Source organism: Callospermophilus lateralis, chromosome X (genome assembly GCF_048772815.1).
Source record: "Callospermophilus lateralis isolate mCalLat2 chromosome X, mCalLat2.hap1, whole genome shotgun sequence".
NCBI classification, from domain to species: Eukaryota; Metazoa; Chordata; class Mammalia; order Rodentia; family Sciuridae; genus Callospermophilus; species Callospermophilus lateralis.
Window position 1 is genome coordinate 126,388,212 of NC_135325.1, and position 17,941 is coordinate 126,406,152.

Here is a 17,941-nt window from a genome sequence, read left to right on the forward strand (position 1 = left end):
TATGAATATTGTTCTTATTCCCAAGAAATAGAAACTAGCCTGAAATAAAACCTACTGTCCTGCAGATGTGCTGGCCTCTCCCTGTTCTCTCCTTGAGAAGATAAAGGGAGATGCCAGTTTCCCTGTGCTCCTCTGAGAGATAGGAAAACTGCCTGTCTGTGTTCCCAAGAAACAAACTTGCCTTCTACAATATCAGGAGATGCTTACTTTGTCTGTCAAGACTAATCCCAAATCTGTCAGGACTAATCCCATGCCTAGCCCACAGCCATGATTCCAGTCTCGAAAAGATAACATTAAAGGGGAGTTGCTGCTGCTCTCCCTCCTTGCTGCTGCTGTCCCTCTCTCTGCACACAGCAGCCTTCTCAAGCTCCTGACAATGAAACCACTTCCTATCCCAGGGGTGTGTGTGATTAGTCCTGCGCCACTTTTCTTTCACTAATGACAATAGGGAAATTCAACAAATAACATCCTCTGACAATAAAATATACTTACATTCTCAAAAAAAAAAAAAAAAAGGAAAAGGACAAGAATAAAAAATAATGGATGAGTGGATGAGAACTTTACAAACTTTCCAAATATAGGGTGGGAAATGCACATCTCAATTAATAAAATCCAGAGGTTTTATTACTGATAGTCTTTGTCCTGTTATAAATATTTATTTTAATCACATTACAAAAGTCAACATCAAAAAATTAAATTATCAAAAAACAAACAAAAATTTGACAGCAAGATAAAACTTACTTATCATATATAAGGGACCTTTCATAAATTACAGTACATTTCTCAGCAGAAATATTGCAGGCCAGGAAAGAGCAGGATGATATATTCAAAGTACTGAAACAAACAAATCCTGCCAAGAATACTTTTCTTGAAAACTGTCCTTTAACAATAAAGAATATGTAAAGACATCCAAACTCAATCACTAAAGAGGTTTGCTACTCCCATACCTGCCTTCTACTTGAAATAAAAACACACTAAACAACAACACAATCCCTAATGATATGTATGCAGACAACTTCAATCAAGAACCACTATAAGGCTGGGATGTGGCTCAAGCGGTAGCGCGCTCGCCTGGCATGCGTGCGGGCTGGGTTCGATCCTCAGCACCACATACAAACAAAGATGTTGTGTCCGCCGAAAACTATAAAATAAATATTAAAATTCTCTCTCTCTCTCTCTAAAAAAAAGAACCACTATAAACTAAATTTGACAACACATTAAAATAATTATAATGCATGAACTGGGATATATCCTTACAATGCAAAGGTGATTCAACATGTACAACTCAACAACATGATATGCTGCTTTAAAATAATAAAACATAAAAACATCACAATTATCTCAATAGGTACATAAAAAGCATTTGACAAAATTCAACATCTATTATAATGGAAATTAAAGACAACATAGATAAGTAAAAGAGATCCCATATTCATGGATCAGGAGAATTTCTCTTGTTAGGATGTATACTACCTAATCTATAGATTCATTAAAATCCCTATCAAAATCCCAACAACATTTTGTTACAAAAATAGGGGGGAAATCATAAAATTCATGTGGAACCACAAAAGACCCTGAAAGTCAAAGAAATATGGAGCAAGAAAAAAACTTACAGGTGTCATACATCCTGATTTCAATATATATTACAAGCCTATAGTAATTATGACAGTACACTATTGTCATTAAAATAGATGTTATTAATCAATGGAACAGAGAACACAAAAAAATTTATGCACTTACTGTCAAAAGATTTTTAACAAGGATGCCCAGAACATACAATGAAAAAAGATAAATTCTTCAATAAACAGTTTTGGGAATACAAAATATCTACATATAGAAAAAAATTGGTCCCTTTTCTCATACCATACATGAAATCAACCCAAAATGGATGGAAAACTTAATAAATAAGACCTGAAACTATAAAACTTCTAGAAGAAAACATAGGATAAAAGCTTACTGGGCTGGTGCTGTAGCTCAGTGGTAAAGTGCTTGCCTACCACACATGAGGCACGGAGTTTAATCCTCAGCACCACATTAAAAATAAACAAGAGCTAGGGTTGTGGCTCAGTGGTAGAGCGCTTGTCTAGCATGTGTGAGGCCCTGGGTTCAATCCTCAGCACCACATATAAATAAATGAATGGATGAATGAATTAATTAATAAAAGATGCAGTTGGAAAATATTATGCTAAGTTATCCAATCCCCAAAAAACAAATGCCAAATGTTTTCTCTGATATGAGGATGCTGATCCATAATGGGGTGGATGGAGTATCAAGGAATGGAGGAACTTTAAATAGGGCAAAGCGGGGGAGGGAAAGGAGGGGGCATGGGAGTAGGAAAGATGGTGGAATGAGATGGACATCATTACCCTAAGTACATGTATGAAGAAGAAATAGTGTGACTCTACTTTGTGTACAACCAGAGACATGAAAAATTGTGTTCTGTATGTGTACTATGAATTGAAATGTATTCTGCTGTCATGTATTGATAGAGTTGTCTGAGATCTTGAGGACTTGTGCTGGAGCTACAGATGTTAAAGAGTTAATGTCCTCTGAGATCTTGGCAGGCCAGAGCAAGCAAGAATAGCAGACTGTTCTCAGGACATGCTCAGTTAACAGGAGCAGACTTGCCACAACTTCCTCTTGAGACTGTGGATTTGCTTCATGTCTTTTCCTTGGGGTGGAGTTATTTGGGGAATGTTCCTGTTATCTTATGCTTAGCGGCTAGTATAAACCTTGGATAAAGACTAAGGAAATAAATGTAAATGTAGCATTATTTTAAAAAAGATATTTTAGTATTTTGTCTGCCTAACCTCAAGGTTGTATTCCACAGTTGAGAACCCACTGTAAATTTTAAAATGCTGTCCTTGCCAATAATAAACGTTCTTAGCTGCACCAAGCTTTGGATCCCCCGAGTCACTTCTTTTGTCTCATTGGGCACTTCAGTCCCCATCAAAAATGTATAACAAATTAGGGTAAATAACTTTTTTTTAAAAAAGGGGTATTATTTCCAACTACAACTAAAAAATAAATATTTTTTTTAAAAGCTCCTTGACATTGTTCTGGGAAATATTACTATTAATAATATTTAATAACAATATACACATTATATTATTACATATTATGAATTATATAATAATAATTATTACTGCATATCACACCCAAAACAAGGCAATAAAAGCAAAAAGAGACAAACAGAATTGTATTGAACTAAAAAACTTTTGAAAACAAAACAATCTACAGAGATAAAAGAAAACTTATAGGAAAAGGAGAAAATATTTTCAATCCAAATGTCTGATAAGAGCTTTGCTATGGTATGAATGTCTTCTCTAAAACACATGTTGAAAATTAAGAGTACCACAAAATGTTATAAGATTATTGACTGTGGAGTATATTAATTAGTGTGTGTGTTAGATAAAGACTGTAAGCACTATGTCCATGATGCAATGTAAACTGCAAAACTTAGATAGATTTAAGTTAGTGATGTAAAAGTCTACACCCAGGCATAGATCCCAGACCTCACTCAGTTATCAGCTGCAAGCACAACCGAACTAGGACTTAAAAATCCAGAATTCTGGGGCCAACAGGACAAATAAGACCCAGACAAATAGATCAAGACCTCTGTCACTGTTGTTCCCCCATAGCAGATTCCTCCAGCCCGGATCAAGTTCCAGTGACCTGGACTTAAGACATGTCACAGGTGTTGCCTGGGACCCATGGGTGTAGACTCAGTTAGGACTTAGATTTAGGATGTGTGTCTGAAGTGTGATGAACATTAATAAAACAGATTTGAATGACTCTAACTGTGCCTCAGACTGAGTTGTAGAAACTACTCGTGACACTAGTATGTGAGGATTTTGATAAAGAATGAGTTCTTCCTCCCTCCCACCCACTGCTCTCTCCTTCCTTTCATCACATGCATGCACTCACACTCATACCCTCTCACTATGTGGTAACTTCTACGATGTTATGACAGAGCAAGAAAGTCCTCACCAGATGCAGCCCTTTGATCTCAGACTTATCATTCTCCTGAATTGTAAGAAATAAATACCTTTTATTTATGGATTATTCAGGCTGTGATATTCAATAATAGTGATGGAAAATGGACTAGGAGAGGATTAATATCCAAACAACTCAATAGCAAAAACAAAATACAACAAATAATTCCTGTGGGAATCCACTCCTGAGCTTTAATGTCTTCACTTGGCCTTGAGCCAAGGAGATTTTGGTCTGGCATTGCACACTTTTTGTGGCCCCTCTCAATGGATTATGCAATGCACATGACTTCAATCTTCGCTGGTCTAGGAAGGCTGCTGTTGGAGCTGTGGAATTGGGATGACCCACTGGAAACTGGACAGCCTACCTCCTACCTTATTTGGTGAAGAACGTTCTGTAGAAAGCCTTTGAAGTTCCCCCAGAGAAATAAAGCAAACTCTGGCTTTTGAGCTCTTTCCAGTGTGGAACTTGACCCCTAAGGTCACAGAGCAGTCCTGCCACCACTTTCCAAAATTACTTCCTGTGTAGTGTGGTTTCTTCACCACTTCTTTTTCTTAGCTTAATTTTGCAGCCAGCCTACCTCACACAGAGGAGATCCAAATTCCATCACCACTGTGGGACGTGGGTGAAAAATTTCAATTAAAAACAGAAGAGAGCCCTGAATAATCATTTCTCAAAAGATATACAAAAGCCCTAAAGATATATAAAAAGGTGTTCAACATCACTATTATTCAGGAAAATGGAAATTAAAACCACAAAGAAATATCCTCTTAAACCCGTTAGATAGCTATTAAAAAGACAAAATGTAATTAGTGCCTGGTGGCACTTGGCTGTAAACCCAGCAGTTCAGGAGGCTGAGGCAGGAGGATCACAAGTTCAAAGCCAGCCTCAGAAATTTAACAAGGTGCTAAGCAACTCAGTAAGACCCTGTCTCTAAATAAAATACAAATAAGGGCTGGGGATGTCACTCAGTGGTCAAGTGCCCCCGAGTTCAATCTCTGGTACCAAAAGTCAATAAATAAATAAATAAATAAATAAATAAATAAATAAATAAAATAAAATAAAATAAAAGATAATGGGTATTGGTGGAGAAAGAGAAACCTTTGTACACTCTTGGTGGGACTATAGATTAATCCAGCCATTATGGAAAAGAGTATTGCCACTTCTTTTTTTAATATTTATTAGTTTTAGGTGGACACCATATCTTTATTTTACATTTATGTGGTGCTGAGGATTGAACCCAGTGCCTCGTGCCTGCTAGGCGAGCACTCTACTACTGAGCCACAACCCCAGCCCAACAGTATTGCCACTTCTCCAAAAAAATAAATAAATAAATAAATAAAAATAAAAACAGAACTACCATATGATCTCCAGCAATCCTACTTGTGGGTATATCCAACAGAAATGAAATTAGTATGTCTACACTCTCATGTTCACTGAATAATCATATATTATAATCATGATACACTGTGTACAAATTAATGAGATGCATGTTAGTATCCAACATGTGGGGTTCAGGATCTTTTTTTTTTTTTAACAGTAGAATGCTTTTTGACATATTGTACGCAAATGGAGTGTAACTTCTCCTTCCTCTGGCTGTACATGGTGCAGAGTCACTCCAGTAGGGTAATCATACATGTACATAGGGAGATAATGTCTCTTTCTACCATCCTTGCCATCCCCATAATCCCACCCCTCCCCTGACTCTCCTCTGCACAATCCTAAGTACCTTCACTCTTCCCTACTCTCCTGCCCCAGATCCATCCATATACTGACAAATGCCATAATTTCTCCTTGAAGACTAATATTCCAGGCTGGGGTTGTGGCTCAGAGGTAGACCGCTCAATTACCATGCATGAGGCACTGGGTTCAATCCTCAGCACCACATAAAAATAAAATAAAGATATTGTTTAAAAAAGACTCATTCCATTGTGTATATACACCTTATTTTTTTAAGAGAAAGAGAGAGAGAGAGAGAGAGAGAGAGAGAGAGAGAGAGAGAATTTTTTCAATAATTATGTTTAGTTTTCAGTGGACACAACATCTTTATTTTTTTATTTTTATGTGGTGCTGAGGATGGAACCCAGCTCCCTGCGCATGCCAGGCGAGCGCGCTATTGCTTGAGCCACATCCCCAGCCCCTGCACCATATTTTCTTTATCCATTGATCTCTTGAAGGGCATCTAGGTTACTTCCATAGTTTAGCTATTGTGAATTGAGTTGCTATAAACATTGATGTGGCTGTGTCTCTTGTAGTAGGCTGATTTTAAGTCCTTTGGGTATAAACTGAAGAGTGGGATAGCTGGGTCAAATGGTGGTTCTATTCCAAATTTTGTGAGAAATCTCAATGCTGCTTTCCAAAGTGGTTGCACCAACTTGAAATCTCATCACCAATGTATGAGTGTACCTTTTCCCCCACATCTTTGCCAACACTTATTATTGCTTGTCTTCTTGATAATTACCATTCTGACTGGAGTGAGATGAAATCTTTGATTAGTTTTGATTTGCATTTCTCTGATTGCTAGAGATGATGAACACTTTTTCATATGTTTATTGATCAACTGTATTTCTTCTTCTGAGAAGTGTCTGTTCAGTTTCTTAGCCCATTTATTGATTGGGTTGTTTGGTTTTTTTGGTGTAAAGTCTTTTGAGTTCTTTATATATCCTGGAGATTAGTGCTTTGTCTGATATGCATGTGGTAAAGATTTTCTCCCATTCTGTAGGCTCTCTTCACATTATTTATTGTTTCCTTTGCTGAGAAGAAGCTTTTTAGTTTGAATCCATCCCATTTATTCGTTAACTTCATTTTATTTACTTTTTTTTTTTTAAAATGTGGTCCTGAGGATCAAACCCAGTGCCTCACACATGCTAGGCAAGTGCTCTGCCACTGAGTCACAGTCCCAGCCCCCATTAATTCTTATTTTTACTTCCTATGCTTTAGGAGTCTTGTTAAGGAACTCATATCCTAAGCCAACCTGATGAAGATTTGAGCCTTCTTTTTCTTTTATTAGGCACAGGGTCTCTGTTCTAGTGCCTAAGTCTTTAACTCACTTTGAGTTGACTTTTGTGCAGGGTGAGAGATAAAGGTTTAGTTTTCCCAGCACCATTTATTGAAGAGGCTATCTTTTCTCCATTGTAAGTTTTGGCACTTTTGTCTAGTAAAGAGAACCATATTTATGTAGGTTTGTCTCTGGGTCTTCTATTTTGTACCATTGGTCTATATGTCTGTTTTGGTACTAATACCATGCTATTTCTGTTACTATTGCTCTATAGTATGGTTTAAGGTCTGGTATGCTGATGCCTCCTGCTTCACTCTTTTTGCTGAGGATTGCTTTGTCTGTTCTGGGTCTCTTATTTTTCCAAATGTTTTTCATGATTACTTTTTCTAGTTCTATGAAGAATGTCATTGGGATTTTAATTTGAATTGCATTAAATCTGTATAATAGTTTTGGTAATATGGCCATTTTAACTATATTAATTCTGCCTATCCAAGAGCATGGGAGGTATTTTCATCTTCTAAGATATTCAATTTCTCTCTTTAGTGTTCTATAGTTTTCATGGTAGAGATCTTTCACCTCTTTTGTTATATTGATTCCCAAGTATTGTCTTTTATTTATTTATTTGTTTGTTTATTTATTTATTTATTTATTTTTACATGCTTGGTATCTGCAGAAAAGTATATGCCATGTTGAAGACAACTGGAACACAGTTTGAGAAATATGCTAGTAATACCAATTCATAAGGCCAAGATTTAACCATGGCATATAGCATTAGAAAAGCTGAAAATGTACTCTCTCATAGAATATCTGAGATTTTGTATTTGCTTAAATATCAAACAATATGAATAAAACCAGGAGTGTACTTTGGAGTTTCAGTGTTAGGGAAACTTTTAAAAATTGTTCTGCCAGGCAACAATTTTTGATCCTATAAAACAGAAAATACTAACAAGTGTATGGCATTGTTCCTAAAAAAGTTATATCTGAAATCACAGCTTTCCTTGTTGTAAATATATCTGCATTTTTGTGTTAAGATAGGATGAATCACATATATAAATTATAGGACTTTAAAGACTCACCAAGGATTTTCTTATTTTCCCCTGTTTTCCTGTACATTTAGAGGGAAACCTGGCTTTTTTAAAATGGCCTTTAGACTTGGCCCTTGCAGAAGACCACCTATTTCCTCTGTCTGGTCATCTCCTACATAAGCAAGCACTGGAAGCTTTTGGTGGCCTCAATTTTATTTCTTACTGATTAAAACAACAAATACATAGTCTGACCCAGAAAGGGATAACTTGCTATTCTAGGAAAAAAACAACACTTAAAGCACTGTATATATTGACTTTCCCTTCATTTGTTACTCAATTTTTGTGCCTGGATTAGAAACCTGCTTGGGAAGACAATGTATTAAACCAACAAAGAGTTAATCACTACACAAGTCCTAGATTTCATGTATTATGTGCCAGGCACTGTGTTAGGAGGCTTCACTAGTGAACTATACTAAATGTTTAAAGAAAGATTAATATAAATCCTTCCCAAATGCTTCTAAAAGAGAGAAAACTTCCTAACTCATAGTATGAGGCCAGCATTATCTGGATATAAAAGTCAAACAAATACATCACAAAGAAAAAAATTACAAACCAATATTTCTAATGGATATAGATTTAAAAATCCTCAACCAAATAAGAACAAACCAAATCCAGCAGCATATTACTAAGATTTTTTTCTTTGCTTAAGTGGAAATTTTCCCAGGAATGCATGGTGATTAAATATAAGAAATTAATCTGTTAACCACACATTAGTAAAATCTAGGTGGAAACACCCATAAGTTCATCTATGTTGGGGCAGAAAAATTGTTTCATAAAATTGAACAGAGTTTCATGATTAAAAACCCTAATCAAACTAGAAAAAGGAAAATTTGTCAATGTGATAAAAGGCAAAAGTAACATCATACTCAATGGAGTAAGAATGAAAAGTTTCCTCTAACATGAATAATAAGATAACAATGCTGGCTTAACTGTTTCTACTCAAAATTGTACTAGAAATTCTAGCAAGAGCAGGTAAGCAAGAAAAAGAAGAAAAAGTCATCCACATTGGAAAAGAAGAAGTAAAACTACCTTATTCTCATATTATATAAGCTTATGTAGAGAAAATCTTAAACAATCCACAAAAACACTATTAGAGTTGATAAATTAATTCAGTGAAAATACAAGACTAAAATACAGAAGTCAGTTGCATTTCTCTACATTATAAATGAAATCTGGGATTAAACGAAATAATTCTACTTAAAATAGCATCAAGAAGAATAAAATATTCAGAAATAAGTCTAATCAAAGAGGTGTGACACTTATCAATGGAAAATGCCAAGACATTGTTAAAGATATTAATGATGACTTAAAAAGAATGACAAAGTTGGACAAACATATTAAATATAATAAAGGGTAAAGAAATAAACCAATAGATGCATTCATCAGTAATGGGGGCCCAAAACTTAGAAAAAGTATTCAAATGGAAACTTGTAAGGGAATGCTCATTGTAGCATTAGGTGATCTAGGGGATCAAAATATACAATCCTAAAACATGCCATCCTGGTATATTGATTATTTTCAGTTAAAGGCACCTGAAAAACAGAAGATGAAAGAAGGGCACTATGACTTATTTTTTTGTTTTTCCTGAAAGGAGATGATATTTTCATATATCCTTTCTGCATCCAGAGGAAAGAAGATGTTTGTATTACCAGAGATGGGGAGTGTAGGAAAAGCAAAACCTGTACAAACATTGTTAAACTAACCATTAACTTCCTATTGACTTTTACAAAATTTAATATCCTGACCCAAGCCCTCTGTATTGTCATGTATTCAGTATTTACTAGTTTGTCCAACAGAGCATACACACATTTGCCTGTAACTGCTTCTCTGGGTGTTCATTTTTCTTGCAAGGGCTCCCATGTCAATATAAAACTTAGTAAATAAAATTTGTGTGGTCTTGCCCTGTTAGAATGTATTAAGTCCTGGTTGGATACCCTAACAAGGTAGGGAGAAATTTTTCCTCTTCCATAGTCAAAGTCACCCAGCTATCCATCAGCTGATGAGTGGATACACAAAATGTGGTGTATGCATACAATGGAGTATTATTCAGGTGTGAAAAGGTACGAAGTGCTGATTCGCGCTGCAACATGGATGAACCCTCATGCTAAGCGAATGCAGTCGGACACGAAAGGCCACACATTTAACTCTGATTGCACGTATAGTTTCCGTCCAGCATAGGCTATTCTCTATGGTAAGAAAGCACGTTAGTGGCTGCCAGGGGCCCTCAGGAGCAATGTGTGTGCGCGTGCAGGTGCGCACACCCAAGAGGGGGGGGGGGACGACAGCTTAAGGGGTACCCGGTGTTTCTGGGGGGCGGTGTAAGTTTCTTGGAAGTAGATGGTCCTCGCGGTGGTACAGCACTGTGATGGGACATACTTGACGCCTCTGACTCGCACCCCCCAGTCCTCCTCTTCTTCCCTAGACTGCTCCCCTCCAGCAGAAAGTGAGAGCTCCTGTGCCAAGATGGGAGGGCCCTGGCCAGTGAGGAGGCTAGGAGGCCAGGAGGCCATCTGGTCGCCCCGTCTAGGCCCAGGCCCATGCACTGCGGACCAGCCAGGGAGTGCTGACATCACCAGAGCGCGTCATTGCTGACCAATGAGGGGGCAGCCGGGGGTCGCTAGGATACGGGGCCCTGAAGCACTGGACCCAGACTACCTGCCGCACTCACCAAGCACCCACCGTTGGTGTCTAAACCGGCATCACATTGGGCCAGGCAAAGCCCAGTCCAGCCGAGCTGAGCAGAGGGAGCCCAGTCCAGCCGAGTCAAGCTGAGCAGAGCAGAGCAGAGCAGAGCTGAGCAGAGCTGAGCAGAGGGAGCCCAGTCCACCTGAGCTGAGCCCAGCATGCCAAGGCAGAGGAGCCGTCGAGGAGGAGGGGGAGGAGGAGGAGGGGGAGGAGGGGGAGCAGCAGCAGCAACAGGAGGAGGAGGAGGAGGAGCAGCAGCAGCAACAGCAAGAGGAGGAGGAGGAGGAGGAGGAGGAGGAGGAGCAGCAGCAGCAGCAGCAGCAACAGGAGGAGGAGGAAGGTCGTCGTCGGGGTTGGCCCGTCCCCAGAGGCAGGCCCGCTCCCGCACCGCCCGAGCTGAGCTGACCTTCTCCGTGAGCCAGGTGGAGCGCCGTCTGCGGGAGGGCCGCTATGCCCAGCGCCTGAGTTGGTCTGCCTCCGTGTTCCTGGCCGCCACCCTCGAGTGCCTGACGGCCAAGGTGCTGGAGCTGGCGGGCAACGAGGCCCGTCACAGCGCCAGGAGGCGCATCACCCCAGAGCTCCTGGACATGGCGGTCCACAACAATGCGCTGCTCAGCGGTCTCTTCGGGACTACGACCATCTCCCAGGTCGCCCAGCCCCGGCGCTAGCTGCTGCTGCTGGCTCGGGGGCCCTCGCCCAAGCACCGGCCCACCTGTCCACCAGGCCCCAGGCCCCCTCGCTCTCGGCCAGCCTTGCCTGGCCTGTGCCTTCAGCCAGCCCTTTCATTAAAGCGTTTCAAGAAACCCTCCGCCTGCCTCAGTCACTTTGTGTTGGGGGCAGGGGGGGTCTCCAGGCCTCTGGAGTTGGGGGGACAGCCAGGCCAGGCGCTGGGAGTGCTGCGGGGTGGGCTTCAGGCCTGTGGCGTTAGGTACCTGGGACGGCAGGAGGAGTAAAGAGAGGAAGAAGACAGAGAGAGAGAGAGAGAGAGAGAGAGAGAAGAAGAAGAAGGAGGAGGAGGAGGAGGAGGAGGAGGAGGAGGAGGAGGAGGAAGAGGAGGAGGAGGAGGAGGAGGAGGAGGAGGAGGAGGAGGAGGAGGAGGAGGCCGCCGCTGCCTTCTTCCTGGGGGTGGGAGGGGCAGTGCAGGGGGTGACCCTGGGTGGCAAGGGCAGGCCAGCGTGGGCATTGTGGGGTGGGCGTCGAGGTACAGAAGACGCCTCCCCGTGGCCCTGAATGACTCAGGGCCTGCCTGCTTGCGTGCCTGCCTGCCTGCCCACCCACCCAAGTCGCCAGAAAGGGGGTGGCCACGACACTAGGGCCGTGGGTCGTGACAGGACCCATGTCTGAAGGCGACCGGCCGCGGTGGGGTGGACAGGTGGCCAGAGTGGCGCGGCTGGGCCCCCACGGGGCAAGGAGCTTCGACGGCAAGATGGAGACCTGAGGGGGGAAGGCTCCCGGGAGGAAAAAAAACAAACAGGGAACTCGGGTCAAGCAGGGTCATGGATTGAGCTTTGGTCACGTTCAGATGGAGAAGCTGCTAGGCGCCCTTAGCAACCGAGGGCCACTAGCTGCAACCTAGCAACAGCTGGCGCCTGCAGAGGCCCCGCAAGCCCAGGACCCCGCCTCGGTGCAGAGGCCCTCGTCTGGACCGCCCCGTAATCCGTCATTGGTGTAAGTACATCGCGGACAGCCGGCCGGCCCCGCCCCGCAGCCACCATTTGCATATGCCCCGGGCCGGGGACTCTGCATTTGCCTGGCGGGGGCCTACGGGAGGCCAGGCCCCGCCCCCTCGCCCTCGATTTGCAGGAGCAGCTCCCCGGATGGCCAGGCCACGCCTGCCCGGGACCCTCGATTTGCGTAGGAACCCGGCGCCAGGCCAAGCCCCGCCTCCTGACCCGCGCTTCGCAAAGGCAGCTGGCTTCACGCCTCTCCGGTCGCGTCGGTTACTGAAACCAGCCCCGGACCCGCCCGCGTCCCTGATTGGCATACGCGCCTCCCAGCCAGGCCCTGCCTCTCACCTTTGCACATCACCAGGGCGACGGGGGACTGCGGGGGCGCCGCAGCCAGACGTGTGCTTCGAGGCGCGCGGTCGTGGTAGGCCGCCGCAGGCCGCTGCAGCGTGACGCACGGCACGCCGCGGCCCGCCGGCGGCGTGGCCGGGACCTTTGCCCACGTAGGCGTGTCCGGAAGTTCCCGGACCTGGCAACATGGCGGCTTCCACGTCCGGCCTCGGCGGTGGTGTCGTCCCTGGTCCCGAAGCCGGGGACTTCCTGGCCCGGTACCGGCTGGTGTCGAACAAGCTGAAGAAGCGGTTCCTGCGGAAGCCGAACGTTGCGGAAGCCGGCGAGCAGTTCGGTCAGTTGGGCCGCGAACTGCGCGCCCAGGAGTGCTTGCCTTACGCAGCCTGGTGCCAGCTGGCCGTGGCGCGGTGCCAGCAGGCGCTCTTCCACGGGCCTGGGGAGGCGCTGGCCCTCACGGAGGCCGCACGCTTGTTTCTGCGGCAGGAGTGCGAAGCTCGTCAGCGCCTGGTCTGCCCCGCCGCCTACGGCGAGCCGCTGCAGGCGGCTGCCAGCGCCTTGGGCGCCGCTGTGCGCCTGCACCTGGAGCTGGGGCAGCCGGCCGCCGCCGCCGCCCTGTGTCTGGAGCTGGCCGCCGCCTTGCGCGACTTGGGCCAGCCGGCCGCCGCCGCCGGCCACTTCCAGCGCGCCGCCCATCTGCAGCTGCCCCTTCTGCCCTTGGCCGCTCTGCAGGCGCTGGGCGACGCCGCCTCCTGCCAGCTTCTGGCGCGCGACTACAATGGCGCCCTGGCGGTGTTCACGCGCATGCAGCTCCTAGCGCAGGAGCATGGCAGCCATCCCGTGCAGCAGCTCCCGCCTCCACCACCGCAGACCCTGCTGGCCCCGGCGCAGTCTCAGCCCCAGCCGCCGGGGCCCCAACCCGGACCTGGCGCGACCCCCTTGGTGCCCGCCGCACCGCTCCCCGCAAACCCTGGCTCTGCCTTGCCCTCTCCTGTCGCCCTGGGCGCCTTCTCGGAGGTGCTGGTGCGCTGCGAGGTGTCCCGTGTGCTGCTGCTGCTGCTCCTACAGCCACCTCCGGCCAAGCTTCTGCCGGAGCATGCCCAGACTCTGGAGAAGTACTCCTGGGAAGCTTTTGACAGCCACGGGCAGGAGAGCAGCGGACAGCTTCCTGAGGAGCTCTTTCTGCTGCTGCAGTCCTTGGTCATGGCTACCCACGAAAAGGACATAGAAGCCGTCAAGTCACTGCAGGTGGAGATGTGGCCTCTGTTGACTGCTGAGCAGAACCACCTCCTTCACCTCGTTCTGCAAGAAACCATCTTCCCCTCAGGACAGGGGGTCTGATAATCACTTTAACCAAAGACCTTTTTGCCTGGTAGTCAACCTCATTCATCCACCTTTGCATTTAGGGGGAAATAAAAGGCGTTGATCCAGGTTCTGCATCTCCTGTTACTCATTGTAACCATGGGAATTTAGTTGACTGAAGTTACCTCCTAAATGTGCTTTTCTACCATGGAGGAGAAGAAATAAAATGGAATATTATAGAATCACAGTGAAGAACATTTTATCTCTTCCAAAAAACTGCAACATTAAAAATGAGAATCCTTTTAATCTTCTTTCTCTTTCACCCCCATCTTTCTTTCCTAGTGAGCACTTGGAAACAACACTGGGTTTGCACAACTCTGAATAAGCTGTATGATTTTATGGCTCATTTCTTAGTCTGTTTCTGTGTGTGTTGGTGATCACTAATTTTTTTCCTGTGTTTCATCTCACATGTTCATGGGAGTCATTTTATGCCTTAGAACCTTGTTGCTATAGCCCCAAATCCATGATAAAACTGAATACTCCTGCCTTGAGATTGAGATTTGCCTTATATGTAGTAGACTACTTCACCAATGTGTCAGGAGGCAAAAAACAGGACTAGATTCTTTGAGTCCCAGGATTTATTCATTCATTTCAAATATATACTTTTCCTGGTGTAGGGACTATGCTGGGTAACAAATGAATCAATCTATAGCAGAGGCCATTTGTCATATTATTACTGAGAAAATACCTAAATAAACCTTCCAGCTTCCCTTGCTCTTTAATGACTTTAAAATCACTAATTTCAGAGGTCACATGACTGGGTAATACATTTACTTCCCAGCTGGCTTTGCTGGAGATGACACCTGAGTGTGCTATAAGGATAAGGTTACTTAAGTTACTCTTAAAGGGCCTGAAGGCTGCTTTTGCTGAAAACACTGACTCTTCATTTGGGCCTGCAAATGTCCCATGCATGACTGGAATGAGATGAACATACTTAGCATCTCTATCTTCACTTTGTGACTGTCTCCTTTGTTGCATCAGTTTTTGAGTGAGATTCTTCTCAGCACCACATGTCTAAAACTGTAACATAGGGTTAACTTGACCTAGACTTACAGTTTCCCTTTTAAAGCTAACAACACGAGCTGCCACGACCAGAAACAGACCATGAAAGAAATGAAAACAAATATTCCTGGAAGATCTCAGCTTATTCCCAGAACAGACAGGAATATTCCTGTACTTTATCAGACTTTCCCTCTCTTCATTATTCCTATCATATATCCATAACCCCTCAACGCCTTGGAGTGAGAAGCTTATTTATGAACAAACTCTACTTCCTCCATTCTTTGACCATTGAAAAAATAACTTCTTTCTCTGTGGCACTCAGCTCTCACACGTTGTTTTTTTTTTTTTTTTTTTTTTTTTTTTTTTTTTTTCCTGTGAGACTAACTTCCAAACCTGGGTTCAGTAACAATATGGTTGTTACTCAGATTATTGCAATGAAAATGTGTGCAGCTCATCAGTTCATTATTGTTTCTTTGCTGATTCTTTGTTTTGCAAACCTTTAAATATATTATAAGCCATTCATAATTATGTTACCTACTTGCCTTGGAAGTCAAGGTTCTAGTATACTTCCAACAGGTACATATAATCTAACATTGCAACTTTTATTTAACTCAAGTTTGTGAACTCTGAGCACAACTCTTTTTAATTGTGGAATCATATATATGCAAGGCAGGTCCTTGTTCTCCCCAAAGCATGATGACATTCCACTATGCACATGAAATTAGTATGTACAAAAAATGCATGTTAATAAAAAGTAAACATCAAGTTTCCAAGGCTTGTTGATCCAAAAGTTCTATACAAACCAGCTTAATAGATATCTCATTTGTAGTTATTTTTAATTTTTTAAAATTCTGAAATATAACTTAAACTTTGAAAGCATGCATCCTTATACTGAAGTTATGTACAATACTCATCTTTTGGAGTGATATTTACGGACATAGCTTAGTGGTAGATTTGTGTGTGTGTGTGTGTGTACTTTCTTGGGGGAGAATTATAGAGGGTTGCCATCTTGAAATGGGTGGGATTCTTGGGGTATTCTGGGCATCCATTTCTACTGCAAATGTGTGAAAGTAATGGGAAGTACAGGAGAGGTCCATGTGAGATAGAATCAGTCAAAACATTACTCTCTTAGTTACCAGAAAGAGTAGTGCATACTACTCAAAGCTTAGTCCAGCTGATTGCAAAGTGGCTATTTTTTGGTATGCTTCCCTCAACCCTAGCTGTGGGCCTGAGTAACAAAAATATTTAGGGGTTATGGAGCAAAAGTGGCGAAGGTTTTTGTATTGAGGCACAAGAAAAGTGTATTTAGTCCTATTTAGGCCCTTGGTGACATGGAGGGAGAATCAGAGGGTTGGGAATTGGGTATATAATGATAATTCAAAATATTGTAAACTACAATAAAAATGAAGCAGTGATACTTAAAGAGGATAGAGGTTCCCTTTACTCCATTATTAGAAATATTGCTTGTGAATTGATATTTTATGTGGGACTGGTATAATGATACAAAGACATTAATGATAACTAGGATGGAGGAAGGTAAACCAGACTGAAACTGGGCAAATTTGTGATTGAAGGGTTCTGGTACCTGAGAATTAATGTTAACTGTCTAGACATCTTTTCCACCATTACACTAGACAAGCAGTCTTCAAAGTTTTTTTTCTTTAAATGTCCAGATAGGGATATGTTAGTCTTTACTGATCACAAATGGTCTCTGTGGTTGTTTCTTTGCTGGTTCTTTGTTTTTTGCCAACCTTAAAATATATTTAAGCCATTCTTAATTCACAGTGCACACATAATTAGGCTGCAGGCCAAATCTATAGGCTACAGTTTGCCCATCCCTGTATTAAAACCTAGAACATAAACCAAGTGTGGCAGTGCATGTCTATAATCCCAGTAACTTGGAAGTCTGATACGGGAGAATTAGAAATTTGAGGGCAGCCTTGGCAACAGAGAGACACTGTATGTATAGGTGTAGATGAGTGGTAGAGCACCCCTGGGTGGGAGGGAGGGAGGGAGGGAAGGAAGGAAGGAAGGGGAAGGAAAAGGAGGGAAGGAAGGAAGGAAGGACTGACTTAGCACACAGCAGTTGTTCAATAACTGTTTAAAAAAATAACTCTTATGAGAGTACATAATAATTATTTTATCCTTCTCAATGTAAAATAAAGATTGAACATAAATGGACTAGACATTCAACTCCAGATTGTAGGAGTCAAACATAAATAAGATAAACCAAAAGAAAATAAAAATGGTTTTTAAAGTTTTAAACAGAAATTAATTAATTATAAAGCATCACTTCCAAAACTAGGTTTCATTTTTAAAACCAGGAATTAATTTTTTAAAAGACCAATAAAATAGACAAAAACTTGCTAATCAAGGGGCAAAAGAGAAAAAAATAAATAGATGTGTATATACAGATACAGATATATGGCATGGGAAGAGAGATATGGTATTATACACATCTTACAGGTAACGTAAATGAGAAACCCAATAATCAGAGAAGGAATGGAAAAGATAGTCAAGTATCTACCACCAAAGTACGCACAAAGTAAGTATCTACCACCTAGTTATCAATGTCTTTGAATCTTTATACCAGTCCCACATAAAATATTGATTCACAAGCAATATTTCTAATAATGGGGTAAAGGGAACCTCTATCCTCTTTAAGTATAGGTATACCTTCTAAATTTACTAAATGTAATTATTAAATCAATTAAACTATTCTAGAGCAATAGTTTCATGGAAAAAATGGAGCTTACCAATTTACTTTCAAATTTAATATAATCCTCATGCCAAAACACAAA

General features: G+C 42.6%; 2 protein-coding genes across 10 annotated transcripts in view; one reads left to right on the forward strand and one right to left on the reverse strand.

The window, feature by feature from the left end:
- F8 (coagulation factor VIII) overlaps positions 1-17,941 on the reverse strand; it is a 103,160-nt gene that overhangs the window by 28,396 nt on the left and 56,823 nt on the right. Inside the window, exon 23 of one of the 9 annotated variants that reach the window (XM_077106710.1) lies at positions 13,474-14,078. The exons of 7 other annotated variants lie outside the window; for them this stretch is intronic. In XM_077106710.1, coding sequence (XP_076962825.1) covers positions 14,016-14,078 — 63 coding nt within the window. In that variant the 3' untranslated portion in view covers positions 13,474-14,015. Of the gene's footprint in view, positions 1-13,473; positions 14,079-17,941 lie in introns of those variants that run through there. One more of the 9 variants, XR_013154637.1, reaches the window with a different exon arrangement.
- On the forward strand, positions 10,414-11,429 carry H2ab1 (H2A.B variant histone 1). Its single transcript, XM_077107496.1, has 2 exons — positions 10,414-10,557; positions 11,130-11,429. The coding sequence occupies exons 1-2, from the start codon at positions 10,414-10,416 to the stop codon at positions 11,427-11,429; spliced, it is 444 nt and encodes a 147-aa protein (XP_076963611.1).

What these genes read in the sequence shown, in the direction of transcription:
- H2ab1 (XM_077107496.1), top strand. Translation starts at nt 10,414, where the DNA reads ATGGTCCTCGCGGTGGTACAGCACTGTGATGGGACATACTTGACGCCT. An exon ending in AGATGGGAGGGCCCTGGCCA is followed by an intron (nt 10,558 to 11,129) that starts GTGAGGAGGCTA and finishes GCCCGTCCCCAG; the next exon opens with AGGCAGGCCCGCTCCCGCAC.